Source organism: Trichoderma gamsii (genome assembly GCF_001481775.2).
Source record: "Trichoderma gamsii strain T6085 chromosome Unknown Scaffold_5.2, whole genome shotgun sequence".
Taxonomy (NCBI): domain Eukaryota; kingdom Fungi; phylum Ascomycota; class Sordariomycetes; order Hypocreales; family Hypocreaceae; genus Trichoderma; species Trichoderma gamsii.
The window spans coordinates 815,222-833,416 of record NW_020171342.1 but is presented as its reverse complement, the minus strand read 5'-3'; the positions used below and the strand labels follow the sequence as shown (position 1 = coordinate 833,416).

At 48.0% G+C, this 18,195-nt stretch overlaps 5 protein-coding genes across 5 annotated transcripts; all 5 read left to right on the top strand.

Moving 5' to 3' along the window:
* Window positions 1–1,115: 1,115 nt before the first annotated feature.
* TGAM01_v202184 (hypothetical protein) lies at window positions 1,116–1,391 on the top strand (the record flags this gene model as incomplete). The annotated part of the gene is made up of 2 exons (XM_018800403.2): window positions 1,116–1,289; window positions 1,347–1,391. 2 exons carry the CDS (start codon window positions 1,116–1,118, stop codon window positions 1,389–1,391), a joined length of 219 nt encoding a protein of 72 aa, XP_018666545.2.
* Window positions 1,392–4,913: 3,522 nt separating this feature from the next.
* Window positions 4,914–6,572, top strand: TGAM01_v202183 (hypothetical protein; the record flags this gene model as incomplete). The annotated part of the gene is made up of 3 exons (XM_024548942.1): window positions 4,914–4,983; window positions 5,061–5,185; window positions 5,241–6,572. The coding sequence occupies 3 exons, from the start codon at window positions 4,914–4,916 to the stop codon at window positions 6,570–6,572; spliced, it is 1,527 nt and encodes a 508-aa protein (XP_024406345.1).
* Window positions 6,573–7,848: 1,276 nt separating this feature from the next.
* Window positions 7,849–9,911, top strand: TGAM01_v202182 (bilirubin oxidase; the record flags this gene model as incomplete). Its single annotated transcript, XM_024548941.1, has 6 exons — window positions 7,849–8,030; window positions 8,117–8,304; window positions 8,361–8,501; window positions 8,552–9,200; window positions 9,250–9,376; window positions 9,432–9,911. The coding sequence occupies 6 exons, from the start codon at window positions 7,849–7,851 to the stop codon at window positions 9,909–9,911; spliced, it is 1,767 nt and encodes a 588-aa protein (XP_024406344.1).
* Window positions 9,912–12,443: 2,532 nt separating this feature from the next.
* Window positions 12,444–12,730, top strand: TGAM01_v202181 (hypothetical protein; the record flags this gene model as incomplete). The annotated part of the gene is made up of 2 exons (XM_024548940.1): window positions 12,444–12,473; window positions 12,626–12,730. 2 exons carry the CDS (start codon window positions 12,444–12,446, stop codon window positions 12,728–12,730), a joined length of 135 nt encoding a protein of 44 aa, XP_024406343.1.
* A 1,787-nt stretch (window positions 12,731–14,517) lies between these two features.
* Window positions 14,518–15,301, top strand: TGAM01_v202180 (cerevisin; the record flags this gene model as incomplete). The annotated part of the gene is made up of 3 exons (XM_018800399.1): window positions 14,518–14,544; window positions 14,937–15,121; window positions 15,187–15,301. 3 exons carry the CDS (start codon window positions 14,518–14,520, stop codon window positions 15,299–15,301), a joined length of 327 nt encoding a protein of 108 aa, XP_018666541.1.
* Between the last annotated feature and the right edge of the window lie 2,894 nt (window positions 15,302–18,195).

Here is an 18,195-nt window from a genome sequence, read left to right as displayed (position 1 = left end):
CGCTGCCCATCTCCGAGCAACCCGATTTCAGGGTGACGTGGATTTGCCTCTAGAGATACGCGGGGCGCAGCGGGGGGTCTACTAGAGGCCCCAGCTGGCCAGCCCCAAAGGCATGCCATATTCTCACCTCTTCACGTGAATCGAGAGGTTCGGGCGGTTTGGCTACCGCGATTTTTCAGCCACCTCGTTGTGATCAAATCTCAGAACTCAATATCCAGTTTGGTACTCCCTTTATCAACTATGATACGGATCTCTTCACTATCTTTGATGGGTGGCCGCTGGACGGACTCGAGAACGGCATCGCTACAAGTAGCAGTGTCGTCGACGGCTTTATACAAGACAAGATTGTACGTCGAGATGAACTTCTCAATTCTGCATGCATGTACCCCTTTGCTAACACGATTGAAGGAACAATCAAGACGGAGAAGAGTGCTCTACAGAGGGCATCTTCGACGTGGCAGATGATACCCCAAAAGATGGGTTGGCCTTTTCCTGAGCCGAACCTGAGGAACGACACAAAGAAGCAAATGAGCAGGCCATGCGTGAGGCTCGGCGGGAGGTCTACTAGAGGCCCAGCCAGCCAGCCATGAGCCACAGACCAGCAGAGAGTACGACCTACCGCCAAGGCCAGAGCTGTATTCCAGTTGTTCCAGCGCCTATTGGCAATGATGGACGGGCGGGCTCTTCCACGGGGCGCAGCGGGGGGTCTACCAGAGGCCCCAGCTGGTCAGCCGCCGTTTTTGACAACTCCCCTCAGCAGCCATGTCAGCCCGGTGCCGAGATTCTTCAAAGTCTAATGGCTCGGCGGGGGGTCTGCTAGAGGCCTCAGCCGACCATTGAGGCCCTCGGCCACCGTCGCAACTCATCTTGCAAGCGCCAAAGCTCAATTAGAAGAGGCGACAAAGCAGCTTCACGACCTACAAGATGAGTGGGGGGACAATGCTCGCTTAGAAGGAGACCTCCGTAAAGAGCTTGAGGCGTAGAAAGGCGCCTGGGCAGAGTGATGCGGACTGGTCAGCTTCAAGGAACAAGTGGAGCAGCTTGTGTTGGATAACACTCAAGCTCTTGACGAAATAGAAGACGTGAGTAAGCTTGAGCCGCGAGACTCGTTGAGCATGCTTGTCGCTGACCCAAACTGCAGACATACAAAGAAGAGGTCCAAGCAGAGAGCTCGAGGCGTAGACAAGGCGCCTGGGCAGAGTGATACGGAACCAAGACTGATCAGCTTCAAGGAACAAGTGGAGCAGCTTGTGTTGGATAACACTCGAGGCCTTGACGAAATAGAAGACGTGAGTAGGCCTAAACCGTGAGACTTATTGAGTGCTTGTTGCTGACCCAAACTGCAGACATACAAGGAAGAGATCCAAGCAGAGAGCTTGAGGCGTAGATAAGGCGCCTGGGCAACGGTTCAAGCTTCCGTTTTTTTCTTTTTGCCCTACAACACATCCCTCACCTCGAAGTACCCAAACAGACATGGGGGCCTTGACGATAGTTACCTGGTTGATTCTGCCAGTAGTCATATGCTTGTCTCAAAAGGGCCACGTCAAGATGGTGCTGGTGCTCAAGTCGGAGGACGGCAGTGATGAAGAGAGAACCATTGGGTGAAAATATTTGGGACGATCAAGAACCGGAAGTGAAATGGGAACAGGATTCGTGATGGACCCGCCGTATCAACGCCTTGGTTACGGCCCTGGGGCTATAAAATTGGTATAGATGGGCTTACTATATCTGAACTCAACTCGATATCAATCCAAATCATTCACAGCTTTCAAAAAACTTTGTTACAAACTACGGTACATCACCAGTCCACTAGTTTGGCCCTTCAAGCGGCAAATAGAGTCTTGCTTCTTTAAAAAGCTCTTTATCAGCTACAGACACAATTGATGACAGATTTCAATTACAACTAAAATAAGACTTTCCCAAATTTTTGCTACGAACGCGCAGTTTGCCATCTTAAAAGGCAATGATCATAAAGTCGCCAAATCAAAGCCAACGACTATGCGAAACCAACGGCACGGCTGCAACTCACAGGATAAAAAAACCACCGACAAGAGTGCGGATGAATCAGAAAAGAAAAGACAAAAAAGATGGATTCAACAATGATGACTCTCGGCTTGTTTTGCAGCAGACTCCGCCCCAATGAAGAGTTTCATAAGGTGGTTGGATGGGCCTGCACGCCGAAGAGTGAGGAAGAACTCAGCTTGCTTTATTGACGGTTATTGCTTTGTGAAGGATGAGGCGATATTGCAGCCTATGCATAAGAAGCTTGGATTGGAAGGGAAGACTCTGCATGGTTTCAAAGACCATCTCCTAAGAATCGCCGGCCCAAGGGTTGCCCCAAATGATGACCCCCGATCTTTTGTTGGTAGCTTGGCTGCCTCTTTTATGGCCTGCTGGACGATGCTGAGCAGCTAGGTCAAACAGGTTGATTGGCACCGACTACTGCTTCTTTGCGCTGCGCCAAGTCCTGTACGGAGATGGAATTCTCTACTTAACGGGCGTTAAGTTCTGTCCTAAGCCCTTTAGCTTAAGCATACTAAGCTTCCTTGTTACTATTCCGAGCATATCGCCTCTTGCTTTTGTCTTTTCTACAACGCTATCCATGTAAGAGAAGCCCCCTTCCTTTGTCAGTGTGCAACTATCGGCATTCAGTATTACTAACCATTCTGCCAACTTAGTTCTAAACCCAAGCTCCTCATCTGCGTCTTCATCGGTAGCCGCCTCGCCATCATCGCTGAAGTAGGCGATTCTATGACCCCGCGACAAAACGGTCAACTAAAACAGCATAAATATCGGCTGCCAACATCATCATTTACCGCCGCACAATAGACCGTCCCGCCGACTTGCTAGAAAGGTAGAGGCGGTTGAGTGGGCGCCGTCCTAGCATCTTTACCACGCATAACTATTCAGTCTTGCACTCCGTGGTAATGGAAGTTGCGAGCTGTATACATGTATGTAAGTCTTTTTTTATTTCTTGCTTCTTATCTCTCTACGACATCTATCCCCTATCCCACAATCATCTCTCTCTGCTCGTAGTTTTAGCACATAGACAAAAACATTGACTTGTCTGCCTGAGAAATCACAACTCAAGGCAAATACATCATCCTTCTGACTAGACCTATTGCAATTCTAATTCTAACATGAAAGAACCAGTACGCTCAAGAACTCCTCTCTACATCATCCGTCTCGCTCAGCGAAGTTGCGCTCCAACTCTCCGCCAGCAGAACCTTCTTTGCCACAATCTACCAGCCTTTCGCATCCCGTTCGGAATTTCAGAACTGCCCTCTATGATTAAAGATCTCCAATCAGTATATACAAGCTTAGTGCCGGCTAGAAGCGTGAATAGGATCAAACAAAGCTGCTCGAAAGAGATCGAGCACCATTATAAACACGGATTCACTCGCAGAATAAAAAAGTCTGTTGACAGGATGGCGAGTGTGCTTTAGCATTAGCATTCTGCTTCCGCTATCTGTCTTCTACTTCCGAATCGAAATGCTTACATCTAAGCCACACCACGAAAGTGCGATCCGACGCCATGGACCCTACGGCCTTGCCCTCTAGCCAAGCAATTCGAACTGCGCACTTCTTGAGCAGGGAGTCCAAAGACGACGGCACCTTGCATGAAATACCGGCAGCACACACCGTCAATCTTCCGTACAGAGGAAACGGATGGGTAGACGCGCTAGAATGAGGCTCTCAACCTCGAACACAGAGCGGCGAAAACGACAACGCGCATGCAACGCGCCTGTGAAACGCATTGCCAAATGCGTCAAGTCTCAGGAGACAACTGCGATAATGGGGACGATAGCGTTTCAGACGCTGTATATAATCCGGCTCAACCATATGCAGAAAAGTCCTCACAGACACAGACAAGCAAAGCTGATCAATAGGAACGTTTGAAGCAACCATTATGATCGAAGTCCTGATTTCATTGAAGTCAAAAGAATCGTTCCAGCGCCCGTTAACCGTCACACGCTTGACTTACGATTACACGATTAGCTGTAATCTTCTACAGTCCCTTGTCTCTCTCCTGTATTCTCTTGGAAAGGCTAATTGAATCTATCCATATCTTAATAGGGACCAGCCTTCTCGTATGCGTAGATTTGATTGGGCACTGTTGACCTTTTCACAGCATTTTCCGGCCTCTGCGATGAATAGAAGTCATCGTTTTTAATTCTAAATGCATAGTCTATTGTTAGTCTATCCCAGGTTATGGGTGACAGCATGATTGACGTCGCAGCTATACTCCCAAATGTTTCCAAACATCGCCATCATCTGCGTCTTCAGCTTTGCAGATTGGGGCTAGCTTGTCGAATTCATGCTGGCCCTGGCATTAGTGCGGATAGTTTAGGTCTAGTTGGCTTATATCCCTGCCTTTGAGACGTTACTGTTGAGATATTTCTCCGGCTGTCGTCAGCTATCGGCAGTAAGCGGCACAGTCTCTCGGCCGAATCCAACTCTCAGCGCTAGACAGCCTCATCATAGAGACGTTTCTGGTGGCCTATATTAACTTACCTTATCGCCCGCTTATGGCCGATTCGGCGTAACATCTTGGCTGCTAATCTTTCTGCTCAAGTCCAGTGTATTCGTCAACAGATTTCCCTTACAGATCCAACCCCATCGGCGCAGCAGCATGCCTGTTAGGAGAGTTAGGGAGATTCGGACTTGCAGCCGGTGTCGGTCACTCAAACTTCGATGCGACCAAACCAAGCCGTCTTGTCAGCGATGTGCCAGGGCCAATGTCACATGTTCACTTGAGGCCTGTGTAGCCACAGATGATTCCGCCGCTAGTTTCTCAAATTCGGCAATCGAGACGCCGCCTCAGTCAGGGACAGAGCCCTCACCCCCGTCTAGTACCGAGCTCGATCCTCAATTGCGCTTGGAAAACAATGAGGATGAGACTACGTCCCAAGATGCTAGTGTTGTCAAACAGAGGCAGCGAGCGCAACTGTCCTGCACACGATGCCATAGACTCAAGGTCAGGTGTGATAGAGACTTGCCCTGTTCGCGATGTCGAGTATCCGGCTGGGGTAAATTTTGCGAGTACCGCTTTAGAACAGAGAAAGCCAATCCACCCTCGGATACAGGCACTCCAAAGAAGACGGGACAAGACCCTGATGGCCGTGTCAAGGCGTGGCTCGCACGGCGTCGTGGTGCCACTCATTGGGACGATCTTATATCTGCGGTAAGCATTCAGTACATCAAGCCGTATGGCTGGATAGAACTAACTGCAATTGCAGCTCAAGTTGCAAGCTGGGCTTGATGATCTTGCAATCCGCCATATGGTCACAGACTTGATACACCAGCAGAGTTCTGAGACTTCTGACGATTTTGTACTACCTGAAAACTTTCCGTTCAACAGCCCAGCAGCCGCGAACTATGTATCCATGGACACTATCCATGATCTTCTTCAACATCATCGGGAAAGATACCAATCTTATATAGATGGCTACCTCGCCCTCTACCAGTCAAGTTTCCCTATTATCGATACTGCTATATTCTCATCAATGGCCGAGGATTACTGGAATGATCCAAGGCCGACAGATGTGGCCTGGCTAGCCAGCTTTCTAATGGTTTTAGCACTAGGGTGTTTTGCAGCAACGAGAGATCAACGATCAGCCATGGAGCTCTGTATGGCCGCTGAAGCTTGTCTTAGCAAGACGTCTTTTATGGTTCAACCGGATATATTAGCTGTAAGGACTCTATGCCTTATGGTGCTTGCTAAGCAAAGCCTTAATGCGACGTGCCGCACTTTTGATTCGTGCTGGACGTTGCTCGGTATGGTCACCCGTGCTGCTACTGCAATAGATTTGCACAAACAGCGCATGCCATATCACGAAAATGCTAGTGTTTGGCAGTCTGAACAAGCTTTGTGGTCCACGGTCGTCTATTTTTGCATACAAGTCGCCATGGTTACAGGAAAGCCATTGCTGGTATCAGCGGATATGTTCGCCGAACGCATACCACTGTCCATCTTCCAGACAAATGACCCGTGGGTAATGCTGATCGATGTATACCCGACAATATGTCAGATTATCTCGAGAATCTCCAGCAGCACCGACAAGCCGTTGTACGACGAAGTTGTGAAGCATAACGACTATGTTCGGCAGCTCATGGATGCCTTGCTCAGTAAGATACACGGTAAACCGAGGCTTTATATCGCGCTGGACATATTTTTCCGTCGCATTCTTCTTGTTCTTCACCGTTCCTACGCTCTACAACCTGCGGCTTCTTCAATGTACCCAGTTTCGTATTGGGCGTCTCTGGAATGTAGTTTGGCGATCCTCGTGCATTATCGAGATCTTGAAGACCAAAGAGGTCCAGACAACACGGACCTGATTAGCCGCCTCTTCAAAAGCGACATTTTCGCAGCCATGCTGACAGTGTGTTCGCATCTTTCTCATCAAGAGGCGCCTCTCTCTGCAGGATCCGCGATTCCACCGCGTCGAATCATCCTGAACACGTTGCGGGCATGTATAGCAATTTGGGAGCGAGAAGTACATCACTCAACCTGTTTCAAGATAGGTCTCATGCTGTTGAACTTGGTTCTGAAGTTTTTGCCGGATCTATAAACATTTAGCCATAAAATATGGTTTGGGGCTCGTATATATAGCATCTTTTTTGGAAAGGGCAATGCCGCAAAGGCCGCGTAACACATTTGAGTAGGGTTGTATTTCATCATTCTATCGGCCGAGTATGGCCTGTCAATGGCCGATCGGTTACAGTTTATTCCTAGTATCAGCTACGCGTCGATGACGAATAAAACAACTTACACAATGCTTTAATTTTACCACAATTCTACTATAATTATTTATTCCTCCCACAGCTCGACGTCGTCTGTCAGTAAAGTCAGTTGCCTACTAGCTACAGAATTGCCCTTATACCATTTCTGGAGAAGACAAGCCATACCACATTTATTTATAATGTCCATCAAAATCTATCTATTATCACTCTTTCTCACAATCTGTGGGTTCATCACCCGGCACTATAAGAACGAAGATATTCCACTGCCACTAGTCGGTGGCATACTTGGGGCGGATACGTTGTTCCCTCTACACTGCATGTTTTTTACGGCTGCCTTGACTGCGACCTGGATAAATACTGAGACGGGGGATTGGATTGGTGGTGTAAGTATGGACTGGTGACATATATCGTTGTTTAATTGCTGAATTAAGTCTTTAGGTATATTGAGTGACTCCAATCAATGTGCTGGAGTCGTGATTTTGGACGATGGACGACGTCTGGATACTTGAAGATGCATAGATCTCTCTTGCAGCATCTGAGTGGCTGCGTAGCGGCTGCCTGCATGCCGTAATAGAGTAAAGATTGGATGGGCATATACGATAGACCAAAAATTAATTATCTTCTCTCTCGTAATCTTCAAATTGAGTGGAACTGTGCCTTGTGAAATAAAATTGTACCGAGAACGCGTAAATCTACCCACCCTTGATAACAGTCAGGGGAGCCTAGACCAACTTTACTACATTGCGTAAGGGCAAGTGACCTTATATCTCTAATCGAGGCTATGTACAGGTTTCCACTAATGTGCATTTGATATGCTTCCTGGTAAGGTTATATCCTTCAGGGCGTTGCACAGCCAGTCTCTCGGCCGAGTTCGACTGCCGTCTAGGGCCGGTAGCTTACGCTGTTGACGCGCCATGCAACTTTTGACTGCACAAAAGTGATTTTTTCTCGATTTCGTGGCGTCATTAATAAAGGTCAACTACTTTCGCGTTTTGATCTGTAATTAAGTCAATAATACCATTGTTCTGAACGTTCATTTTCTGTGCATTTCTAGCGTTGCTTCTGAATGCGTGCTACCCGGTACCCACTCTAAACCAATTCAAAATGACAAAAATTATGTCCATTTTCTTGCTTTTCTTTGACTTTCTTGGCACCGCTCATGCGACATCGGACTTGACACGGGTGCTATCAAGTCACCCGTCGAGCTCGTCGGGCAAACTGTCCCCACCCTACAATTACATGTTTCAATTTCCTCTTCCCATACCGCCAGTCATAACTCCGTCTCTGTAAGTTTCTCTGTCCTCTGTGTGAGAAGGCCAAGATTTAGTTCTGCCATCGCTCGTATCTAACTGCATTCTTTTGTTTCAATTAGCTCATATACAGATGCCGAAAGCAACGTTACCATTGATTTCTTCCAACTCAACATCACATCATTCCAGGCCCAGATATATCCGAATCTTGCCAAGACGAGCCTCGTTGGATACAATGGGATATCTCCAGGGCCAACCTTTAAGGTACGACGCGGGACGCAAAGTGTGATACGCGTTGTGAATCAGAATGGTAATTGCGCGCCTCGAGCCATGTTACGTCCAGTCTAACGTTATTCATCGCTATAGATCGACCGGCCGTACTGCATCTTCATGGATCATACTCCCGCGCAGTCTGGGATGGCTGGGCGGAAGACTTGATCCAACCAGGCCAATACAAAGATTACTACTATCCAAACTCCAACACGGCTAGAACTCTCTGGTATCACGGTGCGTGCCCTCTTCACCCATCCCGGGGATGCGATTCTAAGACGAAAGAGATCACGCGAATATGATCACCTCGGTCAATTTGTTCAGTGGCTTGGCGGGCTTCTACATCATCGAAGATCCTGAGGTGGAGGTGCAACTTGGCCTTCCTCAAGATAAATACGACATCCCTCTTGCTCTCAATTCGAAGCAGTACACCGCCACTGGAAGCCTCATTTCAGTGATTAACGAAACCGAAAGTACCTATGGCGATGTCATCCAAGTAAATGGCCAACCTTGGCCGTTCCTGTCGGTGGAACCTCGAAAATACCGGTTTCGCATATTGAATTCATCTCTAAGCCGAACCTTCAATATTACTGTTGTGGACAATGGCAGCGGGGACCATTTGCCCCTTGAGGTTGTCGCATCAGACTCTGGATTCTTGAGTTCGCCTGTAACAACTACTAACCTACTGATAGCCATGGCGGAGAGATGGGAAGCTATTATTGACTTTTCAAGCTACGAGAACCGCAACGTGACTATCGTGAATGGCAAAAACATCTTTGACTCTATTGACTTTCCGAATACCGATCAAGTGATGCAGTTCAATGTGGGGTCGACTGTTTCTTCCGACGTCAACAACAGCTCGCCCCTTTCATCTCTGGTGTCAATAGGTGCTCCACCAACTAGTCTTGTCAACCGAAAGTTCAAGTTTGATAAACAGTAAATCTTCGACTCTACTTCATATCTGGTCTTAGCTAATGTCGAGCAGAAATGACGAGTGGGTGATTAACGGCGTGCCCTTCTCCGACGTCAATAACAGAGTGCTTGCGGCGCCTCAAAGCGGAGCCACAGAGATATGGGTGCTCGAGAATCACAATCCTCGGTGGAGTCATCCAGTATGATACCAAACTGTAACATCGAGAGTTTCGCTTCGCTAATATTTCTTCATAGATTCACATCCACCTGGTTGATTTCCAGATTCTATCTCGCTCAGGCGGACGAGACACCGTTGAGCCGTACGAAAAGGTTGCTCTTAAAGACGTCGCTGTCCTCGGCCCGAGAGAAACAGTTACAATAGCTGTCACATTTGCTCCATTTGTTGGCGTGTACATGTTCCACTGCCACAACGCCATCCATGAGGACCATGCCATGATGGATGCGTTCAATATCACGGCCATTCAGGGACTGGGCTACAATGTATCGGATCTCATGTTTGCAGATCCTCTGACCGCCACGTGGCGCGCAAAGAACTATACAGACTTGAATGCTCAGTCGAATTTGAGTAGCATTTTGGCTACTTTTGCAGCAACCAATGCGTATACCAATGTATCGATAAAGGCAACGGAAACGGAAAATGCAGGATACAGGTTGGCGCAAATGCCATTGGTATTTTTGTATGCATTAATGTTTGCGGTGTACATGTCATTTTAAGTCTTTTACATTCATATCTCACAGTCTCAATTTGCAATCAAGAAACACTATCTAGTATCTCAGTGCTCAAAGTCCAGCTTTGACATCTCAGCTGGAACAAAACCCGTCCAGGGGGTCACTACGTGAGCCTAAAGGCGATGGTGTAATTTCACAGAGCTATTTAATTTTTTCTGTATTGCAAATCTATCACTTATGGCACCCGAATCTTATATTAGGATAGATATCTACGCTACTGGAAGCCATGAGAATGCGAAAAAGAAGCCGCTGTAGCCTGGTATCCGAGGGCGTGGGCAGTAAGCTGGAAGTGCGGCTGAGAAAGAGCATACTGATGAAAATGAGTCACGAAATGCACTTCTGAATGAGTATCCTATTACTGGTTCGAATTCTAGTCAACTTGAACTGAGGGACTCTCCCAGCTGTCATATTGCTGCCGAAATAATACAGGTCTGTTAATTTACAGGCGGAAGCCCCGTTCGCTGTAGCATCGAAGCAGGCCAATCACGGCCACCAACAGGGCCAGAATGAGCACGAGCCACTCTTTACTGAGCGAAACTCTAGAATAGATCAAATGAACAAAATTGGCCGTTAAATTCAAGTACAAGGCCTGATTTAATTCCCTTCTAGACAGTGTGGCCAAGGTATATGTTTGAGGCGATTTGACCGTACCGATTATGCTCCTGACAGTGTAGTCCTCGGTCCACGAAATTGTCTGGCCCTGCTTCTGAAGAAAACAAAGAAAAAAAAAACATTGAATCCTTTGTAATCTAGAGCACGGACCCAGCGTTGATTGCACAGTGTCTACCCTTGTACATATTAGGAAGAGTGCAGGGCGAGGAGAACTGGAGAGATAACTGTTCGATAGCGTCAATAAAACCACAATCTCGTAGAGGATAAAGTATGCTTCAGAAACACTTGTACTTTTGAATGCTAGTCTACAAAAAAAAAGGTATAAAAGGATATCTTATGGCGATATGACGCGTCTCGTAGATGGAGGCCATATTGAGGTGAAGGTCATGGATCTTGTAGCTACGATTGGCAGATCAACATGAACCAGAATCGCAAACTAGCTGCTCTAGATGAAGAAAACGCAGCAGACGATACTGCTTTCCCAGCTGAAGAGCGAGCCCATACTGCTGGAAGATGTCCATTGATATCATTTGAATAGACACATTCATCAGCCATACGTGCATTATGGCTTCACTTTCCGGAGAAAACGTGCCTTTTGTGGGTACCTATGGAGCTCTTGCATTCACTGCCGCGTGAATGCACTGCGACTGCTCTTTTTGTGTTGCTTTCTTCTTCTGCTTTCTTCTGCCTTCTCCTGTTTCCCCCTACACACCGTTACGGACTTGGCTATTTGGATCTTTTCAGCCCAAACCTGAAAGAGATCGCTCAAACCAGTCGTTTTCTCTTTTGTTCGGTGGCGCCCTTGCGTCAATTTCTTCAAGTTTCAACCTTGCGACCATACTGCTTCTAAATGGCAGATTCCAGCCGCGGGCACCCTAGGCCTCATCAGCGGCGCCGGTCACGACCAGCAACAACGAGCTGACACCCTGTGCTGTAAGTAATGACCCAAGAAATTCCAAATTCTCTATTTCTCAAGCTGAAACGTATCAGCGAACGAAGACGGACGGAAACTGTGGCTGGTCGGTGAGGGGTCTACGAGAGGCCCGAGCCGGCCAGCTTGCTCAGAATTCAGGTCAAGTTCAACGTCACCCGCAACGACAACCACATCATCCAGGCTATTGCCGCCGTCGACTCCCAGGACAAGGGGTGTCAACGGCTTCTTCATGCGCCTTTGTGTCATGCGCCTTTATGTCATGCGCCTTCGTGAATGGTAAGCTGGGTAAGCTTCATTTGTGAGCGACACTACGGCTAATGGCACTGACTAACTGTCACATGCAGCGGCTGTCAACTCGAACCGCAATTTTACACAGGAAGGTCAGGGGGACCTACCACGGAACAGGTGGTGGCAGCAGCGGCAGTAGCAATCCATGCCACGATGCCAGCGACAGTCACAAGACATAGTCCATTGGAGAATGCTACGCCAGATATCACGGATGGAAGCCCAGAGAAATTACCGATATGGTAAGACAAGTGCCAACCATCCATTGGAGACAGAGACAGAAGAGTCTACTAACTGAGAGCAGAGATACACAAACCCAATACCTCCTTTGAAACTCCCGCCCATCAAGTAGGCGAAGAGTTGCGGGGAGGTTCAAATTCAAAACAACAAGACCAAAAGACAAGACGATTCTGCCCGTGCTGTAATCTCCGCAATCGTGAGGGAGCCGCAGTAGCAATCTACGCCACGATGCCAGCGCCAGAGTCACAAGAAACATTTCAACCGGTATTCTTGCCACACCTGGTATCACAGAGAAGGCTGGATCATTACTGGCTACGGTCAAAAATGCAACAACACCCAATCCTCAGTCGGCATAATTTGCATAGTTTATGGCTAAGACTTCAACGGCCGGGTCAATACCGAGCCGGTCATTCAGACGTGTGGAAGTTGCACTAACTGCTGGTTCAATGCGAGCCGTTAAAGATGCAAGTTTCATGGTAAGTTTCTTTACATTGACCTATGCTGCCCACGTGAGTCACGAGTACTTCCTTTAGTCTGGACTGTGATTGGATTCCATGTAACTCGAGTGGCTTCTCCCTCTTCAATTCCCTTTCAATCAGAGAGAGATCGTATTAACCATGTCAAGTAGAGAACAACCAGCTACCGCAAACTCTGTTCGCAGCAACCGTTGCCCCAGGAACCAATATCTTATTCTTACAGTTCACCGTCACTCAGCCATCGTCATTTACTGTGAATCTTCCGATATTGCACCCCGAATTCTCACCCGACTTTCAAAGTCTATTCGCGGCTGCTACAAGCCCTTACCCCTCTACTAGACGTCCAGTCTCGCCGGGAGCAATGCAAAGACTCTCACCTTCTCCGCGTTTAGCACTCGTTATGGGGGTTGGCTGGCTGGCGGGGGGTCTAATTGAGGCTCCAGCTGGTCGGCCACCCTTGGGCCGATATTGCCTCCAAGTAGCCGACGTTAAAGACAGCTGAAGCCACCATTGGTTCACGGCTGCTTGTTAGCACAACCGACCTTTCACACCGCAAGACCCTGAGGCTCAAACAAGGCATCCTGTTACAAGGAATCGACGGGGACGATTGTATCTCCAAGTGCATTGCATATGATGCGAAATAGTGGGGACATTGCAATGACCAACCCCCAGAACTTTCGAGCACCCAGAGGAAGTGGCGGCGAACGGTACATGATAAAGCACATGAGGATGATAGCGGGGAGATAGGAGATGCAGGAGATATAATGACCTGGGCAATCGATACGCAGTATATTGGGGGGTGGCTGGCTGGCAGGGGGTCTGCTTGAGGCCCCAGTTGGTCAGCCACCTTTGTCAATGACTTATCATCTTTTGTCGCTTGGACTTGGTCTACTCCCTCCAAAAAGCTGGTGTCAGTCATCGATACGCAGTACACCGGGGGTTGGCCGGCTGGCCGGGGTCTACTTGAGGCCCAGCTGGCCGGCCAACATTCAGCATAACGGGGGGTCGCAAAAGACGGGCAGCAGCAACATCGCACTGGGCAAGCCTGGTGCCCAGAACCCGGCCGCCGCTTGTGCGTATCTCGAAGCCTGCTCCATTCGGGGTTGGCTGGCTGGCGGAGGGTCTTCTTGAGGCCCCAGCTGGTCAGCCGCGGCACCGAACGATCCTGCGGTAGGCGTACATCTGCCCTCATTCAACGATACTTTCCGGTCCCAGGAAGTTTCTATGAGTTACAACAATATATTCAAGACATGCCCGAGTCTCAGGTGCTTGGAGGACAACAGGATACAACTGGCAGACCCCTTCCAATACCCATGCTTCAGGGACTGGCAATTGCTTCGCTGGCCAACCAAGCTGGCTGCAGAGCGCCCTCCAAGAACCTAGTGCGAAGTTGAAAGACGGCATATAGCCGAGCTGAGGCCTTACAACAGCCTGCAAAGTACTCGAGCGCTCTGTTTGTCAGCATCACAAAGACATCGATACGGAGTATAATGGAGGTTGGCTGGCCGGTGGGGGGTCTACTAGAGGCCTCAGCTGGTCAACCGCCCTACAAGAATCTGCAAAGGAGCTCTCCGTTTGTCAGCACCAAATATATCTCGAGAGAACCAGACATTCTGGCCTTCAACTACTTCCGATGTCGTACTGTGACAGTACCAGCGGCCATTATCCCTCACACGCCTTACGTTTATGCCTTAGCAGTGGCTTATTTAAACCATGCTGAAGAGACCAATTTGCAACAATTGCCGCCAAAACTTACAATTATGGAAAAGTCGGCCGTTCTTATCAGCCTGCATGGTTACAAGGCCACCAAAATCGCAGCCAGCACAAGCGTGTTGCCTCCACGATATACTCCAAGATCTACTCCAACAGCACGTCTTGTCGTTTGAAGCAAGACATCGTGCCCCATACAGCGAACATCTTCGGCTTCGTGTTGGAGGCAAAGAATTTAGACTACCGATGCATATTCTATCCGAAAGCTAATTCCAGTCTGCACTTACTGTCTTCGAACCGCCTCCGCAGGGCTGATCGATCCTTGATGTTGACCATGAGATCTTCACCATTCTCATCGAATGTGTGTATACAAAGTTTGGCTTTCATGGCACTAAAGAGTGAACTAAACTTGGTCAACCTTTGCTATGCATTTGGTCTTGCCAAGAAATGGGGGATGATGCGGACCAAGGAAAGCTTCGAGATACAACCTATCGGTATATCGTCCCAGGAATCTTGCAGCATAACCCAAATTTGCCTCATGATGGTCGAATTCTTGATTACAGTCACTACATCTACTACATCTACTATATCTACTATATCTACTATATCTGTCAGACAGAAGGGTTGCATGGCACTTGAAGGCGCTCTCAGAGGCATAACCCCACCTCCGCCGTCAGTTTACTTGAAACGGCCCGATGGACAGCTTGAAGGAAGATCTGGAAGAGAAGGCGTAAAATAAACATTTCTACCAAGACCGAGGCGGTTTATGTCAAGAACGGAAAGCGCACTGAGATCTTCGCCCCCGGCTTGAGCATCCAGTCCACTTGGATCAGCTTCAAATATGCCGTCACCACCATCTCTGGCACTTCCATGACCTCTTCTCACATTGCTTGCCTCGTGGCCTACGACCTGTCTCCTCAGACTGCTGATGAATCTGAGTTCGCTGTTGCCCCCATCACCCGCAACACGCTCAACAAAGACCTCATCTCCATTGCTATCCAAGGTCCCCCAACCTGCTTGCCTCGAACAGTGCTGGCTGCGTCAACCACTCTCAGATTGTCGAGGCTGGTGGCTACGAGGCCAAGGCCAAGGCGCAGAAGCAGATCAAGCTCCCCTGACGATTTAGACCATACTGCAAGAGCAACACGGGGATACGAGCAAAGGCAAGCCCCAAATCGCTCCATTCCAAAGGCTTCCACACATATGCTCTACTCGTCGTCAATTTTGCCCTCTTTCTCTCAACCGCACTGGCTTTGGTTGCCGTGTGTTATTCATGTTTCATCTTGAACACACTCTATAATGAATTTGAAGTTCAAGACGCTTCTAATGTATGGATCTCTGCTTGGAGGACGGGTTGCAAGGTTGTAGATAGACTGCTCAAGGGGATTTCGGGAGATTTTTTTGAAGAAATTGTTGATGTCGAGACATCGATGGTAATGGACAATTGACAGTTTGTTACTACCTGTCTGCTATATAATAGATTGAGCTTACTATACACGTTGTTATTTTGTTTTTTTATACGAAAAGTGGCTCGCGCTCTATGAGTATTGTGCAGGCACATTATCTATTGGATTTCGAGCAAATAGAGGACAACATTTGTCGCCACAGAACTTAGCCGCTTGCACTACCAGCCAACTTAGCTGTTCGTTGTTATGATCAAGACGGTGAATGAAATACTCCCAAACAAAGGGTTAGTACCAAGCAGCGCAGGCAGGAACAGCATCCAGCGAACCTATTGCTACTATTGTGTGAATGATGTTTATAACTACACGTATTTTACTCTCTTGGCCCAAAGCGGTGCACTGGCCTGGAGGATATGCTCAACCTTGATCCAGAAGAGAATATATTCGAACGTAAAGAGCATGTACATGTGGACAAAAAGTGAAGGTGCGGTTGAAACAAGTGTACGGTTTGCGGCTCTATTTAGTGCAGTTACAGGTGCCTGACAGGAAGCTACAGCGGGCTGCTAGCACCTACCACTTAGGGAGCCATAGCGGGTATTATCACCAGCACAGACCACCAAATAGAAAGAATTAGGCGGGCAATCTCATCACCTGCATCAACATCCATGTTTTTCCTCTTTTCGTCTCTCTATAATGACCATAGTCAGAATATGATCAACGCTCAGAAATTCGCGAAACAAACAAAGCTTCGAGGATGAGATTCAGTTAACTTGGCCTATTCAGTGTCAGCTTCAGCCAATTCAACCAGATTGCTCAACAGCAATAGAACCTGGCAGTTATTTCCTGCTGTGAGATCTACAATTAACCACGGATAACATATCAATAATACTATTTACCACACTATTCTTTACTCAGGTGAATTGACCTCGTAATTGAGTTGACATTGCAAAGCTAATTGGGGTAGTTAAACAGCGACCAACCAACTTCCGAAACGGACCCTACAATAATCAAGTAATTGTCAAGTTCCAATTCCTACCGACAGAGGCTGCAGGTTGAGTTAGAGTTAAGGGCATGGGGAAAACCCGAGATGTCTGTGAGGCAAAAGTGAAACAAAAGGCACAATTGCGCTTTCATTTACACGCCGCATGCTTCATTGGCAATTCACCTTTAATCAAGATTAACAGCCGCCGTATCAGATGACTCTACACTCTACCATGAGAGCCTCTATTGTTTCTTTCTTGTCATTCTGCTTTTGCACTGGCTGCTGCTGCGGCTTAGAGAATGGAGGACAAGAAGAATTATCATGGGACAATCTCGGAACCAAGAGGACGACCAGATCCCCACACGCGGTCTCTACGACATGGACATCTCAAAGAAATGGGAACGACTACCGGAATCGACTTTTTCCAAGAACAATGCAACAGCCGGGAGATGCACTAGTAGCCTGAGATCAGAGGGCTCTCTCGCAACAAACACTTGGTCACAAAAGAGCGCAGAAAAGAGGCAGAGAATTAACTGAAACTTCTTGAAGGGGCTTGGGCATAAAATCATAGAAACAGAAGGTGCCCTTCCGGCATCCCCTTGCAAACGGCGAAAAAGTCTCTTTAGTTTTACTTTTTCCCCAGCTTTCTAGGGGTGGAAGGGCCATCTTCAGAGGCCATCTTCAGAGGCCATCAAACGGAAACAGGTCTACGCCTAGGAAATTGAGGTATCCATCGCATCCCCATCAAACAGAAACAGGTCTACGCCTAGGAAATTGAGGTATCCATCACATCCCATTGAGAGCGAAAGCGGTTAAGGATACTCAGGCGATAGCCCAAAGCCTAGTCTAAGAAATAATGTCAGAGGCGGCGGCACAGCAGCCAGAACACAACACCAAAGTCTCGCTTTTCTCCCAGGGCCGGAGATCGGGACGAGGGCGGCGGGCGGTTTCTTCAGCAGCAGTCACACCGCCGCAGGTGCGTCGATTATGGTGTGGAGGCAATCTGTGGCCTGTTGTTGACGGAGCAGTTAGTCTGTGACTCAGGGGCCATCCAGGCCATCATGGTCATCGTCATTATCATCTTCATCATCGTCGTCGTCGCCGTCGCCATTATTGTTTCGCCGTTGGTGGTGCTGATGCTGGTCCGACCGCAGCTAATTAGAAGTCGATTGCCACGAAGCAAGAGAATACAAGAAGTCAAAGTTGTTCGAATAACTGAGGAAATATCCAGATAAATATAGGCAGGCTTATCAAGAATGTAATTAGACTCTGTACTTATCACCAATGGATAGCTGGTGGAAGAAGGGTGAGGTATCTAATACTGCAATGTGTATTTGGGTGCCAGAGTGAATATATGAGTTCTTGTGGAGGAAGATCGAAAAGTATGCGACGTTTTCGTTGGCCATTCACACATTGCCGAACGATAACTATAGAGCAGCCGAACGATATTGGTCGCTTCATCCCGCTTGCCCGACTTTGAGCAGAGGTCAACCATTGCGTTATTCAGAACCTTGTTGTCGTGTAGCCTCATTCGAATATGCATTCTCTTTCTTTCCTTCTTTTTTTCCTGGTGAGTGTATGTGTGTCTGGCTTTGCCAACCATCCGCCCGTTCAAATCGTGTTTTCT